This window comes from Coregonus clupeaformis, chromosome 13 (assembly GCF_020615455.1).
Source record: "Coregonus clupeaformis isolate EN_2021a chromosome 13, ASM2061545v1, whole genome shotgun sequence".
NCBI classification, from domain to species: Eukaryota; Metazoa; Chordata; class Actinopteri; order Salmoniformes; family Salmonidae; genus Coregonus; species Coregonus clupeaformis.
The window spans coordinates 47,088,563-47,107,233 of record NC_059204.1 but is presented as its reverse complement, the minus strand read 5'-3'; the positions used below and the strand labels follow the sequence as shown (position 1 = coordinate 47,107,233).

At 44.6% G+C, this 18,671-nt stretch overlaps 1 protein-coding gene across 2 annotated transcripts in view; it reads right to left on the bottom strand.

The window, feature by feature from the left end:
• Positions 1-18,671, bottom strand: part of chm (CHM Rab escort protein) — a 39,329-nt gene that overhangs the window by 1,728 nt on the left and 18,930 nt on the right. For both annotated transcript variants that reach the window (XM_041894424.2, XM_041894426.2), the window contains exons 8-13: positions 18,440-18,662; positions 14,181-14,258; positions 7,556-7,660; positions 6,847-6,910; positions 5,539-5,635; positions 3,539-3,652 (exon numbers count right to left, since the gene is read on the bottom strand). In XM_041894424.2, coding sequence (XP_041750358.1) covers positions 3,539-3,652; positions 5,539-5,635; positions 6,847-6,910; positions 7,556-7,660; positions 14,181-14,258; positions 18,440-18,662 — 681 coding nt within the window. The remainder of the gene's footprint in view (positions 1-3,538; positions 3,653-5,538; positions 5,636-6,846; positions 6,911-7,555; positions 7,661-14,180; positions 14,259-18,439; positions 18,663-18,671) is intronic.

Sequence of the window (18,671 nt, the reverse complement as noted above, 5' to 3'; positions counted from 1 at the left end):
CTGAACCAACCTGTCCCAAGTCCCATGGAATATTGCTCCCTTCAGATGCTTGTCAGGACCAGGAAATCTCCCAGTTATGAAGTCGTAAGTCCTGTTTTAGAAGTCAGAGCAATTCTTCAACCAATGAGATTTCATCTAGCAAGATGAGCTAGCTAACATTGCTAATGATAAAGTTGGCTAGCTTGCTTAACTTTGACAATATGGTCAAACTAGCTATTATCCACATTGATAAGTTTGACAGCGTCAAACGTTTATTTGCTTTATCATCTTATGGTTGAAAAGATGAAAGGTCAGTGATGAAACATCACAACTCTAAAATTGGGTATCTTCTCTGTCTCCGACTTGGGAGGGTCGTTCAAGTGCTTATTTCCCAGTCGGAACCTCGTATTTCCCACTTTTGAGTAGCATTTGAAGGCAGTATATTGCTCTTTTGATTTCATGTTTCAGAAATCATCAAACTAGCTAGTTAGGCACTTTTTTATTATTATTTAAGTTACATTTAATATGAAGAATTTGTAAGTCGCTCTGGATAAGAGCGTCTGCTAAATGACGTAAACGTAAACATCAGAACGTAAAGCCCAAATGAGACACTTTATCTCTAGCTGATCCAAAATAAGTCGCATTGAAGATCAATGGAGGAATCATTTGATATAGTTGAAATGTTTCGGAAAATATTATATATTACTGCTATACGGATGCAGCTCATGTCTGCCATTGAAACAAAATCCTGGAGTACGAGATAACAGGGTATTAGTAACAGTAAGCTACCAAACAATTGAATCATTAATGCAATTCATATTTTCGTGTAGAAATACTCAGCCATAATTGTGCCAATTTAGTCTTGTAGGAATATTTTATTCAGTGTGTGAGAAGAGAAAGGAACTTAACAGGCTCCTTTCAACACAGCTTATCTGTGAGGAAGCATGATTTCTGTTAATGGGGTGACATTTGGTTTGCCGACAAGGCACATGGAAAGTGTTTCTTGACACTCTTTGATCGGTCCGTGAGTGAGACTTAAAGCGGTCAAACAAAACGAGAGAGGATGATTTGGAGCTGCGAGAAGGCTCCGGGTTTTCAAAGCGTAAAACCGTCATTCTGTATCATTACCCTTTAAAATGCAAGGGACCAAAAAAGGTACCCAAAGAAAGAGAGAGAAAAAGGTGTCAGTCTGAAATGTCAGTGTGGTCATTACCAAAATGTCACACAATTATAATATGTGTTACTTTTCCTGCCTTGGGTAGCGGAGTGATTTAGTTAATTTGGAGATCAGCAGAGGTGTGGCACCATCAACGTGACGTCGTTTCAAAAGGCCACCCAACCTCAAAATACACCCCTGTCCGCCCATGCATCTTCTCCATACACCTACACACACACCTCACCAAATACACACCCAACACAAACAACAACGACGCCTTATTAGACATCATTGTCTAGTTTTTCCACACACACACACAAACGCGCAGCCCCGTCACAGACAGATGTGAGAAATGTCAGATTAGCATAGAGCTGTGCTCCTGACGGGGCCTTCTACACGCCTGGAGCTTAACACCCTCAAATATCAGCCACCTCTAACACACAGTGGCTCTCTGCCTGGGCGGCCTGCCACCACACATCAACACACAGTCTCTTCTAGCATGCATTCATTCTTAAAAACACAGGATTTCACAACGCTGCATCGGTTCAAACTGTCATTTTCAAATGAAGCGGCTAGAGTAGGATCATCTAGAGTAGGATCATCTAGAGTAGGAGCCAGGCTACTCCATCCTGTCCTCATCTTGCTCATAGATGTGCACCTGCCCCCGACTGCTCCAGCCCTACCTCTAACCTCCTGCCCTCTCCACCCCCAGAGCCTCTGCTGAGCACCCCTCCCCTCCTTGTCCCTCTCCAATCCCCCCCCCCACCACCACACCTCCTACCCAGTGGATGAATGAGAAGCCGGCAACCAGCCAGCCAGGTGACTTTGTCTCTTTGACCTGTTCTGGCCCACTGCTCTCCTTATCTAGTGATTCATCCTCAATAACTCTCACAGTATTTGTTCTGACATTTTAATTAAAATACTACTACCTCATTCCTGTGATAAAAAGGGTGGCGTCACAGAGCACAGCCCCACACTGCACAGCGCTGGCCTACCACCTGAGAGCCTCGCGTATATATACGTACACACACAGGCAGGGAGAAAGTGAAATGAAGGAACAGAGACAGAGATGGGGTGAAAGGGAGAAATATCTCTATTTTTTAAGGGGAGCAGAGGGACATTGAGAGAAAGCGATATGAAAGCTAGAGAGGTGATGATGAGTCAGAAAAGAGATGTGGCGGAAAAGGGAATGAGGATGTCAGAGAAAGAGAAGGAAAAAAGGGTTCTCAATCACGCCCGTCACTTGCATGATGACCTTGTCTCACAGCCGTCGAGAAGCACTAATAAAACAACGAATGGCTTCAAGAGGCGATTGTGGATCTCTGTGTTGGTTTCGGTCAGAATGGAGCTGTCATTTTTACTGACCTGCACCAGGTTTGAGAAAAGCCATAACCTACCACGGACAAAAAGATCCCTGCCTCAGTAAAAACACTGACTACTCCAATATATTAGATATAGTTATAAGGGGTTTCAAATCCAAAATAGCAAACAAATTCTATAATGCAAAAGTGATGGGTTCTAGAGGCAAATTTGTTCCCCATGAGGAGATGGACTCATAAATTGTGAGTGCAGTCCAAATGGGATGCTGGAGCTAATTAAACATTATATTTCTGTTGAAATCCTTGCTAAGGAAATACTGTGCCTAATTGGATTCCCAATTCTGTTCTGTAGGCAGAAAGCCAGTATGAGGGTTTGCGCTCAGGCTAGAATGAATGGTGGCCGGTGTGCGAGAGAATAAATATCTGTAGAATTCCAAAGGTAGCCTACTCACACCCAAAGCACCCAAAGAGGCCGAGATAAAAAATTATATACTTAATTTAATCCATGCTCAAAAGATACATGCTCATGTTCTGTACGTTAAATGAAATGAAACTGTTCCAAAACCTAGAAAAGAAATGTCAGACGTGAAAGAATTACAATGTTGACCAACACAATGAGCTTCATGACAAGTAAGAACCCCAAGGATATAGCTAGGTCTAGAAAACATCTCTAGAGAGACATGTTGAAACAGTATTTCTATAATTTGGTGTAATAAGGAGGTTCCAGCCGAGGTCGTGCTAATTTACTATCAAGGAACCAAGCCGAGCCTGACAGAAGGTAATGGGAATCAATGGGACAACAGCCTAACGCCAGTTTGGCACGCAGCCATCAATATCAATCATCGTTATTACTGATAATGTCTCCATGCAACCCCGACAAATGTCAGTGCATTCTCACCCAACTACAAACTAGCCTGATCTTTCTTCTTTAGGAAAGGATATCATGAGGTACTTCGAACATTTGAGCACATTATTTTGTATCGAGTAGTGACAGTGATGTGTGATGGTATGTAAATCAATCAGGAGAGAGGTTAGATGGATATTTGACGGTAAAAAGGGGTCAGGTGAGAGTTTCCTAGTGTACCTTCTATAGGTTCCGCTCCAGGACTAGCTGGTGTGTAGAGGAGCCTGGACACCACCGGAGCCAGGTCTTCTTGGGCAGTGCCAGAGGAGGAGGAACATGTCAGGTGCACCAGATCTGTGTTAGGGAGGTAGATGAAGAACACACATACAACCCAGTATTATTAGCCAAGTAGAATATCCTTGTTGCTTCATTAGCAGATGTTGTTCTCCAAGTCCACATCAGCCCATTTTCCATCTATCCTGTAGCATGTGAGAGGGACCTTCCCTAAAGAGATGGAACATTGTCTAATTACCCTCCGGAGTCAGTTCCCTAACAACCTGTTTCTTAACACACTGCACAGCTAGGCCATATCAGCATCTCCTCCACAGCATAGCAAGGAATGTTTCATGAAAAGTGCCCAGAGAGGATGGGGTTGGAAGGAGCTGGGCTTTGGATGCATGGTGTTGGACCTCAGAGGTGGTTGCATCTTCAAAGCATTCAGCCCCACTACTGCAGGGGAGTATTGGTGGCAGTGCTGGGATCCAGAGAGTAGGGTCCCAAGAGCTCAGACAACTGTAGGGCTCCTTCTCCTTTTAGTTCTCTCTCTCAGGTTGACAGGTTTGGGGGTTCGAAGGGAGCAACTCCAGCACTGGGAACCAGATAGCTCCTGACTGTGCCATGCTGGCTGGGGGGGGTAGAGTGTGGATGGAGGATACAGGCCTCCCCAGTGGGATGAGAGGTGAATCATTGGCCAGAGGGTCCATGGAGATGCAGCTCAGAGGACATATGTGACACTCTACTCACACTGGGACTCTAGAGGCACTCCACTCTCTGTCAGCTCAGGGCCCAAACAAAGAGGAACAGGAGTGTTGGGAGGATAGACAGCAGGGCTGTCCACTGAGACACTTGAAGCTCATTCTGTGGAAAACTAACCTGGTAGATGTAGAATCGGGTGCATATCGGCTGTCTTCAGGTCTTTAAGTTTTAAATTACCCAGGGAGACCAGACTTTACTGTTAAGACAGCTCATTTCGTGGCCAATATTCCATTTGAAATGGCAAAACACCATTGTTCCCATAGGGTTGCTAGTTCAAATCCCAGGAAGCCATGTTGCCCTTGAGAAAGACACTCAGATCAAATTGGTCTGGTACATATTCATCAGTATAAATGGATATTCTGTAGACTGTAAACTCTGCAAGTATCATTCAATGCAGATTAATGGTTTACCGTGTGTGTGTGTGTGTGTCGCAGGCCTGTCAAGCTCATCATCATCTTATGATTGCAACTGATCCACTCAGGTAGAACTACATTACTTAAGGGGCGCTACAGCTATCCGTCTCCATCCTCTCTCGTACACTCACAGTAGGAGCAATGGCTCCACTTCACAATTCCATCATTCCAGACTCAATTCCCAGACTGAGGGAGTGGACTTCCACTGATCACTCCTCTCTCTCACCCCCCCTCCCCCCCACAGAGATGGAGATGGTCACTGGGCGGCTGTCTCCATTGCTCATCTATCTAAGTATGATGACTGACTGGGAAATAATACCAGGATTGCTAAAAACAATAACACTCATAAATAACACTACAGTTAACGATGGAATCATCATCATTGTTGCCACTGGAGCCACAATTCAAAGGGAAAACCGGGTCATATTTCCAGCTGTCTGAGAGACTGATTCAGTGACCCAGTAAGCAGCAGCAGTTTGACCCAAAGCCTTATACACACACAGGAGATGGAACGTTCAGAGACACTATCATTCACTCACCCCACTTCCCTCAATCTTGGTTTTCGGTCTCATTTCCTCCATTAATTCTAGTCTACCTTACAACCCTGATGTCACCTAGTCCGCCAGAACAACTGCCTTCTCTAAGCATCATGGAATTACCTTTCTAAAACAACGGCCCTCTATGTAGATGGCTCTGCCTAATACGACTTCCCCCCTCCCCCTTATCCCCTGTCCCGGGCAGTGGGTGGGTGAGTGGGTGGGTGGGTGAGTGGGTGGGTGCAGCTGGACTCACAGGTGTCTGGCATGCAGGTCATGGTGGAAGGGCAGAGCTCTATGATACGGACCACTGGACCACCAGGCTCCACGGGAGGCACAGTGACCAGGGAGATCTACAGTGCATAGAGACAGAGACAGACAGGTAGTTAGACAGACAGACAGGCAGGCAGAGAGTTGAACCACACAAAGTGCAGTACTTCCGTAAGGCACTCACACACATAGCCCTAATGAAGTGTGCAAGACAATCCTAAAGCCTATTACCAAACTGCGGATTTAAGTAATGGGATCCCTGTAATCCTTTTATATGAATCCCCTGGATATTTTTTATAATGTTCTTCTGGCTGGAGCAGAAGTGAAATCACTCCTTTTTAATCAAGTGGACAAATTTAAGGAAGGAAAGTGAGTGTCTCCCATGAGGGGGAAAGCAGGGGACAGAGAGAGCCAGGGCCAATCTCCCCTTGTATCTGCCTGGGTCCACACTGTCATTCAACAGGACCATCCAACAGCTAATTACAAAGAGACTGAATATTTAATTACGTTTTGTCACACAGTCATGTAATATTCCATTTCCACACTGTGTCAAGACACAGAAATTAATTTCATATTCTCCCTCCTACCTAATGAACAGAAATTACACACGGTTTTCCCTCTATTCTTTGTGAGTGATATTCGAAGCCGGATTTCAGCCGGGAAAAAATAACTTGTGTCATGAAAGAAGGGATGAAAATTCAATGGATATATTCTCTTCATGCAGGCACATTAGGGAATTGGATTTATCAGATTTCATTCAGCATGTTCTCTGCCATTATTCCATGTTTTTCATATCCATATTGAAGACTGGCACTCAAATTAGCGTACCTAATGCTAGCATGTCAATTCCCATTCTCCAGCCGGTAGGATTATTTTATCAAATTCCCAACCAGTCACAACAAACAGCATTAGGGGGCTTTCATTGAACTGGTTACTTTTTTCGCAATTTATTTGGAGATCTTAATGGTAGACAGCTGCACGTCAGAACTATTGTAATAATCTCCCAAATTAGCTTTGATGTTTTGTTGTTTCTTTGCTGAGAACTTGGACGCGGACCAAGAATCTATACAAATGTGATAGAGGGCATAAAATACAATGTAGTGCAAAACAATGACTAGCAAAAGTGCAGGCTCGGCAGGAATACCGCTAAGCCACACTGGATATCTGAATAGCATTTAAATGTATATTGTGCTTGTAAGGGGGAAATGTGTGTTCCCTTTGAATATGTCAAAACATCTCTTTGTATGGGACACAGAATAGGGGATGAGCCATATGGAGAAGAACACTGTACTACCTGCTGTTCAGAATCTGACGGCAGAATTGACCGGTCTGTGATGAGAACCGCTCTGGATATCTGCCTGTGAAAAGAGAGAGGATGGATGAAAGAGAGAGAGGGGGGGGGGGGAACAGTAAAGAAAGAGAAAAAACAGCAGCACCAATATTATTCGATTACCACTGCACTGTTTTCCTTTCTCACTTTTTTTGTTGCGGTAGATTTTGGCTGTGAGACAGTCCAGTCTGGGCCATGCTACTGGGTTGGTTCTGGCCGGCCAGGCCAGTCATTCTGCGCTGCTGTCTTTAAGAGCATTAGTCATGCTCTAATTGGGGTCAGTGGTGTAAATGTCAAGGTGTCCATTGACAGAGGCAGGCAGGCAGGCAGGCAGGCAGGCAGGCAGGCAGGCAGGCAGGCAGGCAGGCAGGCAGCGTTGTGGCAAGTAGAGCAAAGCAGAGCAGAGCCCAGTCACCTGCAGCCAGGTCTGTGGAGTGTGTCTGGGATAAATCAGCCCTTTCACCATGACACCACTGAAACTGTCCTACCACACAAAGACCTGAGGAAAGATCCCCCTTATCGGCACTGAGACCCTCCTCCCAAGTTGACTCCACGAGAAATGTCACCTCTATGTTCTCACTAAATTAATGTGCCGCCTGAAACTGTCAGTGAGACCAGTATCAGTGGCTATGTAGAGAAGGTGCTGAGGAGGAGTACTGGGAGCCACTCTCACCTGGAATCTGTGTTCTTCCTCTGGTCTGCCCCGATGTAGCCATCCTCCACCACAAAGTGACTGCAGCTGATTCTCTGACCATGAGTGTCAATCACAGCTTTGCACCTTGAACAAGGAAAAAAACAGATTAAAGTACCTGTCCAGTGTTTCCAGATTTTTATGAAATATGACCTATAATTAATTACAATATGAGTGAAATAGTTTTACATTTTCAAAATTAATTAATTAATTTTTTCATTAAGTATATCACCCGCACCTGCTAATAACCCATCCACAACCACCCTACTATACACGGAGTGTACAAACTCTTTCCATGATAGACTGACCAGGTGAAAGTTATGATCCCTTATTGATGTCACTTGTAAAATTCACTTCAATCAGTATAGATGAAGGGGAGAAGACAGGATAAAGAAGGATTTTTAAGCCTTGAGACAATTGAGACATGGATTGTGTATCTGTGTCATTCAGAGGGTGAATGGGCAAGACAAAATATTGAAGTGCCTTTAAACGGGGTATGGTAGTAGGTGCCAGGCGCAATGGTTTGAGTGTGTCAAGAACTGCAACGCTGCTGAGTTTTTCATGCTCAACAGTTTCCCGTGTGTATCAAGAATGGTCCACCACCCAAAGGACATCCAGCCAACTTGACACAACTGTGGGATGCATTGGAGTCAACATGGGCCATCAAATTGAGGCTGTTCTGATGGCAAAAAGGGGGTGCAACTCAATATTAGGAAGGTGTTCCTAATGTTTTGTACGCTCAGTGTATGCGAGTGAAAAGCTGAGGCTTGCACCCGATTCTAACCCGCAAATATAGAAAATGTACAGGTCCCTTTTTTGTCCCATTTGCCTCAGTGGGTCGACGTTAACTTGTTCTGCCCAAGTTCCCAAAAGCATTTGGTGATTGGCGTGTATTTGGCACGCATACAGTTAGGCCCTAAAGCTTAGGCTAAAAAAAACCTCAATGTAGCCCATAGATATGAAATACACTAGAACTATACATTCTAGTTTTTTAATCCATTGTTTTCTCTTTATTCAACCCTTCATCCAAACAATATTTCATGACCCTAAACCCGCCCCACGGATATAACAGCGGGGACTACGGCTATGAGTCAACCCGCGGATCACTAGTGTGGGCGTACCCCAACAACAGAATGGTGTGGGCGTATACTGGTCCTCCTCAGGAGTATGACATAACGGTCTGTTTGAGATACAAGTTTGTTTTGTCTCCAATTTATGCTTTGGCAACAAATACAAATATAGGATGAGTCAACAACATTATTTGGTTCTGAGTTAACTGAATATTACCTTTTAAAATTGAGATTTTCACTGGACAGTTACTTTAAAATAGGTCTCGTGAAAATATGTTGCTTTAGTCTGCGGATGCGGTTTTGATTTGCATACATTGAGTTGCTGCGGATCGGACTTTTCCCTAACCTTTTTTTCCTTGGACTAACGGGCCAAAAGCTTCTGCACCAGTTCGGATCAAGTTCTGTGCATGCGTTTCTTTACCTATACATTAAAACACACATTTCTTTGGTTTCCTTCCCTTCACATATCTCACGGTCAATCATGAATGATAATTCTTCAAGTTTTACCGGTGAAACGTGCATGCAGCATCTGCATTGCTGTTTTGAATGATGGACAGTGTTGTTTTGAACGATGTACAGTGAGCACATGTTTTAGCATATGGTGTTAAAGGGACATCTCCAGCTCCACAACATCAACATATGTGAAAATGACACGTTTCTATGTTTTGTGGGAAAAAAGATGGAAACACCAATGATATCATCGGTGTGCGTCATGAATTTAACCAATTATTAGTAGGCATTGCCTGCTAATTGGTTGATGATGTCATTGGAAACACTTATCTTCCAATGATGCAAAATAATTGTTTTTGTGAAACAAACAAGAAATAAAACAAAGAAACAGAACACTTGATCGTGCATAACTATTCACCACCCCCAAAGTCAATACTTTGTAGAGCCACCTTTTGCAGCAATTACAGCTGCAAGTCTCTTGGGGTATGTTTCGATAAGCTTGGCACATCTAGCCACTGGGATTCTTGGCCATTCCTCAAGGCAAAACTGCTCCAGGTCCTTCAAGTTGGATGGGTTCCGCTGGTGTAAAGCAATCTTTAAGTCGTACCACAGATTCTCAATTGGATTGAGGTCTGGGCTTTGACTAGGCCATTCCAAGACATTTAAATGTTTCCCCTTAAACCACTCGAGTGTTGCTTTAGCAGTATGCTTAGGGTCATTGTCCTGCTGGAAGGTGAACCTCCGTCCCAGTCTCAAATCTCTGGAAGACTGAAACTTGTTTCCCTCAAGAACTTTCCTGTATTTAGCGCCATCCATCATTCCTTTAATTCTGACCAGTTTCCCAGTCCCTGCCGATGAAAAACATCCCCACAGCATGATGCTGCCACCACCATCCTGGTGTTCTCGGGGTGATGAGAGGTGTTGGGTCTGCACCAGACATAGCGTTTTCCTTGATGGCCTAAACGCTCAATTTTAGTCTCATCTGAACAGAGTACCTTCTTCCATATGTTTGGGGAGTCTCCCACATGGCTTTTGGCAAACACCAAACGTGTTTGCTTATTTTTTTCTTTAAGCAATGGCTTTTTTCTGGCCACTCTTCTGTAAAGCCCAGCTCTGTGGTGTACGGCTTAAAAGTGGTCCTATGGACAGATCCTGTGCTTTGCAGCTCCTTCAGGGTCATCTTTGGTCTCTTTGTTGCCTCTCTGATTAATGCCCTCCTTGCCTGGTCCGTGAGTTTTGGTGGGCGGCCCTCTCTTGGCAGGTTTGTTGTGGTGCTCCGTGGGATGTTCAAAGTTTCGGATATTTTTTTTATAACCCAACCCTGATCTGTACTTCTCCACAACTTTGTTCCTGACCTGTTTGGAGAGCTCCTTAGTCTTCATGGTGCCGCTTGCTTGGTGGTGCACCTTGCTTAGTGGTGTTGCAGACTCTGGGGCCTTTCAGAACAGGTGTATATATACACACTGAGATCATGTGACAGATCATGTGACACTTAGATTGCACACAGGTGGACTTTATTTAACTAATTATGTGACTTCTGAAGGTAATTGGTTGCACCAGATCTTATTTAGGGGCTTCATAGCAAAGGGGGTGAATACATATGCACGCACCACTTTTCCATTATTTACTTTTTATACTTTTTTGAAACAAGTTATTTTTTACATTTCACTTCACCAATTTGGACTATTTTGTGTATGTCCATTACATGAAATCCAAATAAAAACCATTTAAATTACAGGTTGTAATGCAACAAAATAGGAAAAACACCAAAGGGGATGAATACTTTTGCAAGGCACTGTACCTGTGTATTTTGCGTAGTGGTGCACACTGTTGAGTTTTGGCCACATTAAAGAAACATTGTGGTGTTTTTGTATTACAGTAACGTTATACTATGCTATTATATTCAGTTCTCTTATGTAGAATACTATAATTATGTGATCTTGCAGACATTGATTCAGCTTTGATCTAACTTTATTGAACAAGCACCATTCGCCACAGTAGGCTGTTCTCTACGAGTAGAGCAGAGCCTGTGGGTAAGCAGAGAATAAACAGATAAACACATGACCAGAAGGGACCTTTAGTTGGATCTGCGGCCACGGCATAATTTTTTTGGGCCAACACAAAAATAAACACATCAATGTTATACCAAACAACTTTACCGACCTGAGCTGTATGCTTCATGAGATGGCATTAATTAATGCCCTTTGTCAAGAAAGGGAAAACAGTAGGCATTACAGCCTATAGTCCAGCACAAAAGCGAAGGATTGTTTTGGCAGCTTCTCAATGCACCACCGTCGAAACAAATACAAATGGCCTGGGCTGATTCATTAATCTTTGTAAGAAAAGCCAGAGTTGAATGCGTTCTCATTTTTTGACCAAACAATGCCCAGCACAAAACAGAACCGAAAACATTGGCCAGATTGGTGCAATCTGTGAGTTAGCCAGCGTGAGTGAGGTGAGACTAGGAGAGGCAGGGTGAGGGGAGGAGAGGCTCCCTCAGCCCCCAGTCCTGGGCAGCAGCAGTGTGACCTTCCTGCGTTGCTCCTCTCAGACAGAGGGGGAACGGTGGGGAATCTGTCTGCTTGTTATGTCAAGAGTTATAAATGTGCTTTATAGGGCTCATTATCCAGACTAATGTGCTAGGGGTGACATCCTTGAAATGGACTTTCACAATAAAGGAGAAGGCAAGTGGCACTCCAAAACGCTCGCTCCCACCCCTCTCCAAACCGCACCCCTCCGAATAATCCTCACCTAGGAGAGATTGACTGCAGGATGGACTGTTTATGTAAATGAAGATTTATTTACTAGGAGGGGGCTTGGCAGTGGGAGCTGGCAGTTCAAATCAATCCTAAGCCAATGGAGTGGGATATGGGATATAGGAGACGTGATACAGGCCACAACCTTCACTTCCCTGAGAGAACACCCGCTGGTTTTTAAGCAAAAATACTGCACATCCTGGAAAGTACCTACACTAGTGCTATATATCTAAATAAATAAGTTAATATTTTAATCTTAAATAGGATGATAAAGTAAATGATGTGCTTCAACACTAATGTATATCCTCTGTCATCCACACGCCTGCAGACATAACCTGACCCTAGACATAAAAGGTAAGGTCCAGCTTGTCAGTGGGCATAAACCTCGAACTAACCACTAATAGTAGCTCTAATGATTACCGTCCCCCTACCCACAAGGCCACGGCAGGATTTATTTATCATAACTGTAGTTCATAAACAGTGTTCATAAAGCATGCAGGGCCTATCCATAGCAATCATGGTCACAGCCTTACACACAGCCATGCATAGTTATGACTTTGAATAACATCTCAACTGGAAGGAACTCTCTACTTTGGCCAAGTGAAACAAACTACCTCCCCCCATGACTTACTGTACATTACTGTCACAGTCAAGTTCTCCTCTGTTGGAAGTGACTATGATCAAAGCGCATTAAGACTAAGGGATGGATAGTGACAGGAGTGAAGTGGCTGGTCAGTTGAGTCAGGATAGACAGACAGGCAGACAGACAGGCGGTGCAGGTGACTGCTGTAATAGTATAGAGGAGCAGGTCCGGGACAGGACAGAGGAGTGGCAGCTGGGATGTTAGGTCACATAATCCACTGCTGGTGCTGCATTATTAATCTCCCTCTACCCTTTTCAGCTTTATGTACGTAATAAGAGGAGACATACGGAGGTAATTTATGACGCCAGGGAAATTAAAATCATTGTTCAGCCTGGCAGACACCTTGCCAGTTTTTTCACCTTCTCAAAACTTTTTTCCACCGATGATGTATTAGGCTTGCCTTGAAAAAGGAGCCGAGTGGACACCTGTACGGTGCATGTGGAGAGCAGAGCGGCCCTCTCGGCCATGCCTCACTGCTTGTTTATGGACTTCTCTCTAGTGCTGACTGACATGGTCTTGGATCATCTCCAACCTCACCTTAAACCCTAAGCCTTTCACACAGAAAACTAGGAGAGACCGCTGCTGGTTCTGATTTAGGTCTGTGCTTTAGCGCTTGCCATTGACTTTGCACATATCAATGTCTTAAATGGTGCTTCTAATTAGAGAGGACCAGTCAGTGTGTGGCACATTAGGCTTCACAGAGCACTAGGTAATAAGTAGATAAAAACCTGAACCGTGAGCACTCTAGGAAATCCCAACCGGCTGCATGTGGATACGTTAAATGAAAAAGAGAGCCGTAACCAAAGTCTTGAGTACCATTAGCATTTTGCACAAAGAGGGACACATTATCAAAGGAACTGCACTTTCCAGTCTGAGGTCCCAGAAGGCAGTATTTCCCCAATGGCCAACATCAGAGACCGGCTGTAGAGACAGGGGCTGGGAGTTTTAGTCTTTGGGCCGAGTATTAGAGAGAGAGAGAGAGCATCCAGTATTACTCCTCACTACACTGCTCCACCACAAGATTCCTGGCCCCCAGGGTCACCCACCACCAAGATGAAAGAATCTCAATATCGAGCCCTCCAAAAAAAAACTAATCTAACCTAGTTTATGACAACAATCTACCTTTGAAACTCATTAAAGAGCTTTCTAGTATGGCCTGACGCACATTATCAGCGCAGATTAATCAAGGGAGACTGGAGATGAACTCTCATTTTTTAAGAGGCAGTAACAGAGGGCTTTTTTGTCTTCAGATGAAAATCAATTAGTGGAGGTAAGGCCACGAGGAAAAACCAGCATCACTCATCGCCAGCCCAAGTGGCAGGGCCTGTGATTTGTCTTCCGAGCTTGGCTGCTTCAGGTGGGTGGGGGGGAGTTGGTTCTCCCGTCTCCCAGAGAATTAATTTTGTATCTATATTCCGGACCCCCTCTTCTTTCCTTGTTTTGGAGGACCACATACACAAATTACTTCTAATCGAGGTTTCTCCCTGATTGGAGGGCAGGAACAAAGGGGCTTGAAGAGAACAGGGCAGCTTTTTGTTATCTCAGCCCTGAACACAAATCCATCTCTCTTTTACTGCTTTGTTCTCACACTTTTTTTGTTCTCACACTTCTTTATTGTGGAGGGGGGGAGGGGAGGGGGGGGACTGGCGTGTGTATGTGTTGTGGTGGATTGGCGATGGAATACTCACTTGCCGGACTCCTTGTCCAGAACCAGACACTGAACTGAGTGGCGAAGACAGTAGATCCCTCCAAACACAGCACACATCCTGAGAAAAATACACAAAGAGACAAGTCCTTTAAGACAGTGGCCAGTCAGTGAAGACAAACATACAGATATTCACTGCAATACACTATAAAGTATTCCAAAATGTCTATTTGACAAATAAATGTTACTTTTTTCAAATCCCCTCATACGACTTAATGTGGTTACAATCACTATAAAAACTGTGGATGATCCTTGCTTTAAACCAAGTATACTTGGGTTTAATTACCTTTAAGTAAAACAGTGGCGAACACAGTGCAGACTGTGTGCTTTGGCCAGGTTAATGTGCGCTCAGACACAGCTGCATACGGACAGCACAGGTCTATGAGCCTGGCACTGGCTCTTTCAACACACTGGGAATAACGGATAGAGATGGCTGGGGTTTAAGGGAGCGCTGCCAGCTGTGAGGGACTGGGGAGAGCAGGTCTAGAGAAACAGAGGGAGGAATGGAGTGAAGGGACCAAGTCATGCCTACCTCACAGACTACCACCACCGGTGCTCCTAAAAAGATTTGTACCTGCCCCATAGATGAATTACCAGACATGGCATCTTAATAAAGCATCAAGAGGATAAAGAAAATGTGAAAAAAAACTCACAGGCAATCATCCAGGCCCATCGCATGCCCTCTACAGAACCCCATTCAGACGCCAGGGAACCCCTTTTGATGTCATTAACCCTAACTGACAGACGTTTAAGCTGATATTACTCTAATTAACTAGCCTCTGTCTGTCCCAATGATGCCATCCCCCGGCTGAAAAGGCGCCGCTGGAGCGCGGCCGGCCCTGACTCGCCCCCCTTTGGCTCCTGCGACATCACTCTGCATCGCTGCTAAATTAACAGTTGTGAAAATCTGGGACCCCTCTGAGCCCCCGGTCTTTATAGCCTCTAAATGGCATTTCAGTTCCTATCAAGGCGGGAATCAGGGGACGTGATTTTTTAATACGGTGGCAAAACAATAGGGGCCATTAATAGCCGAACTCCGTGACAGTGCGCTCGGCAATGATTTATGAGTTTGTGTATAATTTGATTATGCTATTAATTCCACTGATTACAGCTGCAGCTAGTGTGGAGAAGGTCACATCCAAAATAAATCTTCGACAACCCTCCTCTCCCCTCTTATACAAAACAACTGCCTCCAACTAGTTATTTCTGTAATTAAAAGGTAATGTAACAAGAAGCAAAAATAAGCTTGAGGCTCTAGCGGCAGCATCTCAAGCAAGGCAGAAATAAATAGAACAGCCTTAAAGGGTGGCAGTCCTAATTTTCCTGACAACTCAATCCCATGCCTTAGATGATGGCAGAGATTGTATTTAGAAGTTTACTCTGGACGTGTCCACCTCCAGGTCTTGAATGCTGCAGTGTTTGCTAGACTTCTCATCTTTCAGTGATGACAGTGACGTCTGGGATGTTTCTCCCAACCTTTGACAAACCTGTAGGGCCAGCAAGTGTTGTGCATACCTCATCCTCAGACGGGAGAAACACTAGAAATGATCCATTCAGTTCCTTTACAGTTCAGAGATAAATCTAAAGTGTATGAGTGAGTGGGTGTATTGAGGAGCACTTCTTAGCAATCCCATGTGCTTTAAGCTCACTTTGGGTCTCCTGAAACTCTGTAGATGTTCCAGTGTTGAACTAAGCCCCGACTCAACCCTTAGAAGGCCCGGTGGAAGAGAAGCTGCAGGTTCTGTAGATGCATGCATTCTTCTAGCACGGCCAAGCAGGAGAAAAGGGTGGGAGGTTTTAAAGGGTCCTGGGAGGATTTCAGATGGCTTTCAGAAGGTTTTGCCGGCAGTCACAGATGTGGACAATAAATCCTCAATGTCCAGGACACGCTAAACAAACAAAATGACGGTGCGTACACAGAGCACTTACCTGTCAAGATCATTGCTGGAAAATTCTGCTGTAATCTGGGGAGCTGGGAGGCAGAGTGGGGGGCTAATGGTTGGCCAATAATTAAAAGAAAACAAAGCGCCATGCCGCCTGGCGAGGCCTTCTGCACAAAATTAAATCCTGTTGGATCCGAATAAATTAGATGTTTATTGCTCCATGAGTAGAAAAAAAAAAGATGAGAGGAAATATGATCTGTGACTGAACGTTCCACAGACAATCATCTGCACTAATTAATGCATTTCCCCATCCTCTCAATCTGTTTCATTCTGACTGCTGTCTGATTGGAGCGTGGCAATACGGCATGCAAATCAAAGCGTGTCACGGCCAAATTCTTTTTCAGGTTAAATGAATGGAGGTCTACCACCCCACCCCACCGCGGTCATGCGCCATAGAACGGTGCGAGGGACAGAGGCAGAAGACTGACTACTGCAGTCAAAGTGCCAAAGGTTATTTAGAAATTAAAAAGAGTCTTCCCTGTCAAAACTTGAGGAATAATCCAGGCAAGGACACAAAAGCATTTCATCACTTTATTAGCAGTGCTGCTCGCTGATCTGTGAATAACCTGAGAGAGTGAGCATTATTGAGTTTGCACAGCCATCTATCCATCCATCACCTGCAAGCAGGTATCACATTGATGGATGATCCCGCCTCCCTACCACCCCTCACTCACACTGCTCTCTAAGACTTTTTCTCCCGCTTCCTGACTCCCTACACCACTTCTTTTGTTTCATCCCTTTCAAACTCTACCTTACCCATCAGACATTTTCTACTCTTTCCTCTTGTTCTCTCCATCCATTTATTTACTGTACTAACACTCCAAAACACAACCATTGTAACCTTAGCTACCTACACTATTTGGGAGGAGACACTGAGAACAAAATTACCTCGACTACAGACCAACAGAGTCAGGGTTTGAGCACAAGGTGAGACATTCTGTTTTGATTCCAAAATAGAAAACTATGGAGATTAAAGTAACAGCTCAATTCCAACGCTTATCACCCGTAGAACAAAATAAAAGACATGGCAATTCAGTATGGATGAACAACAGATATTCACTGCCACTAAGAGAGAGAGAGAGTTGTGTGGTGACAGACAGGTGTGATCATGTGTCGGCTCTTTACCTTGCTTATCTGAACGTCAGAGGAGTAGATTAGGGGGAAGGAGTGGGAATCAAATATGCAAATGACTGAGCCTCGAGCAAAGGAGCTTTATTAAAATTCAAAATGTCAGGTAGAAGATTAATCCAAACTCCATCTCCTACATGTTGGAGTTATGTCTCTACATGTACCCTGACAGGTAAAGGTAGAAGAGTAAGACTATGTATTAATAATTGTCTATGAATTACTAGAACATTATAGAAACAATTATCTCTGGATAGTTTATTATAATATAATAAGCAACAACAATTCTGCAATAATTGCTTCAACCAAAACCAGTTTCTTACGGAATAATGCATTTCACAGCTCAAGCACATATTGCCCTCATTTCCAATATGATTCATTTAAGGTTAAAACCTGGTCTGTGTTATTACGTCTCTGAACCGTGAGGTGTGCAGCCAATCTCTATGATGGATTTAGTTGGATGCAAATTGATTGCATCCCAGATAGATCGGTGGCATGGCACTGACTTTGACAGCGCTGCATGTGCAACAGAACATTACCTTCCATCTCCAGGGTCAAGGCTGCTCCATCGTATGTGCAGCTCCACTCGGGATGTTTGCACCCATGCATTCAGCTCAACACACCTCCATGGTGTGGATATATCCCATTCAGAGGATGGAAACACATGCAGGCAAGCAGAGTCATATGCACAACCCCGAGGCAAGTGTTCAAGGCTAGGCTATATCCAGCGGCATCCAGCCTTTGGGGAGCTGTTCTCCCATTGCCTGGCTGTGAGCCATCATGGCCCCTGCAGCAGTATGAACAGCAGCCGTCGGGGACACATCCTGAAGCTCACTCGGCTCTAAGTGCTACAGTTTCACAGGAGAGCTCCCTGAAGACCTACAGTGTTAAAAGCTGCCATCCAGAGCCCAGCGGAGCAGAGCAGAGAGCCTCGGAGTCAGAGCACAGACCCAGGCCTCATCCCCATTCCCCTAATCACAAAGGTCACAGAGGTCACCTACCATCTCTAGTACCATGTAAATGTAGGTCTGGCCCCCAATACAAACACATAGTTGGAATTCAGTGACTTTACAGTCGTGAGTACATTCTGTTATGTACAGTAGCATAGACTTATGATACTCATCATCATGTACCTGCACAGACACGAGGAGCACAGACACGAGGAGCCACTGACCTGCAGAAGCACTGAGGGATCTCCCCCAGGCCGTAGAGGGGGAACAGGAAGGGCGTGTTGCCGTAGCGCCCCAGACAACGCAGGAAGTGCTGAGTGGCTCTCAGGCCTTCCACCGTGCACACCTCCGGGATCACCATGGCAATGGAGTGCAGGATGAAATGCTGCAGGTTCGCTGTCAGCTTCTTGGTCTGCAGAAAGTCCCAGAAGGAATGCTCAGAGAAGTCTGGAGAGG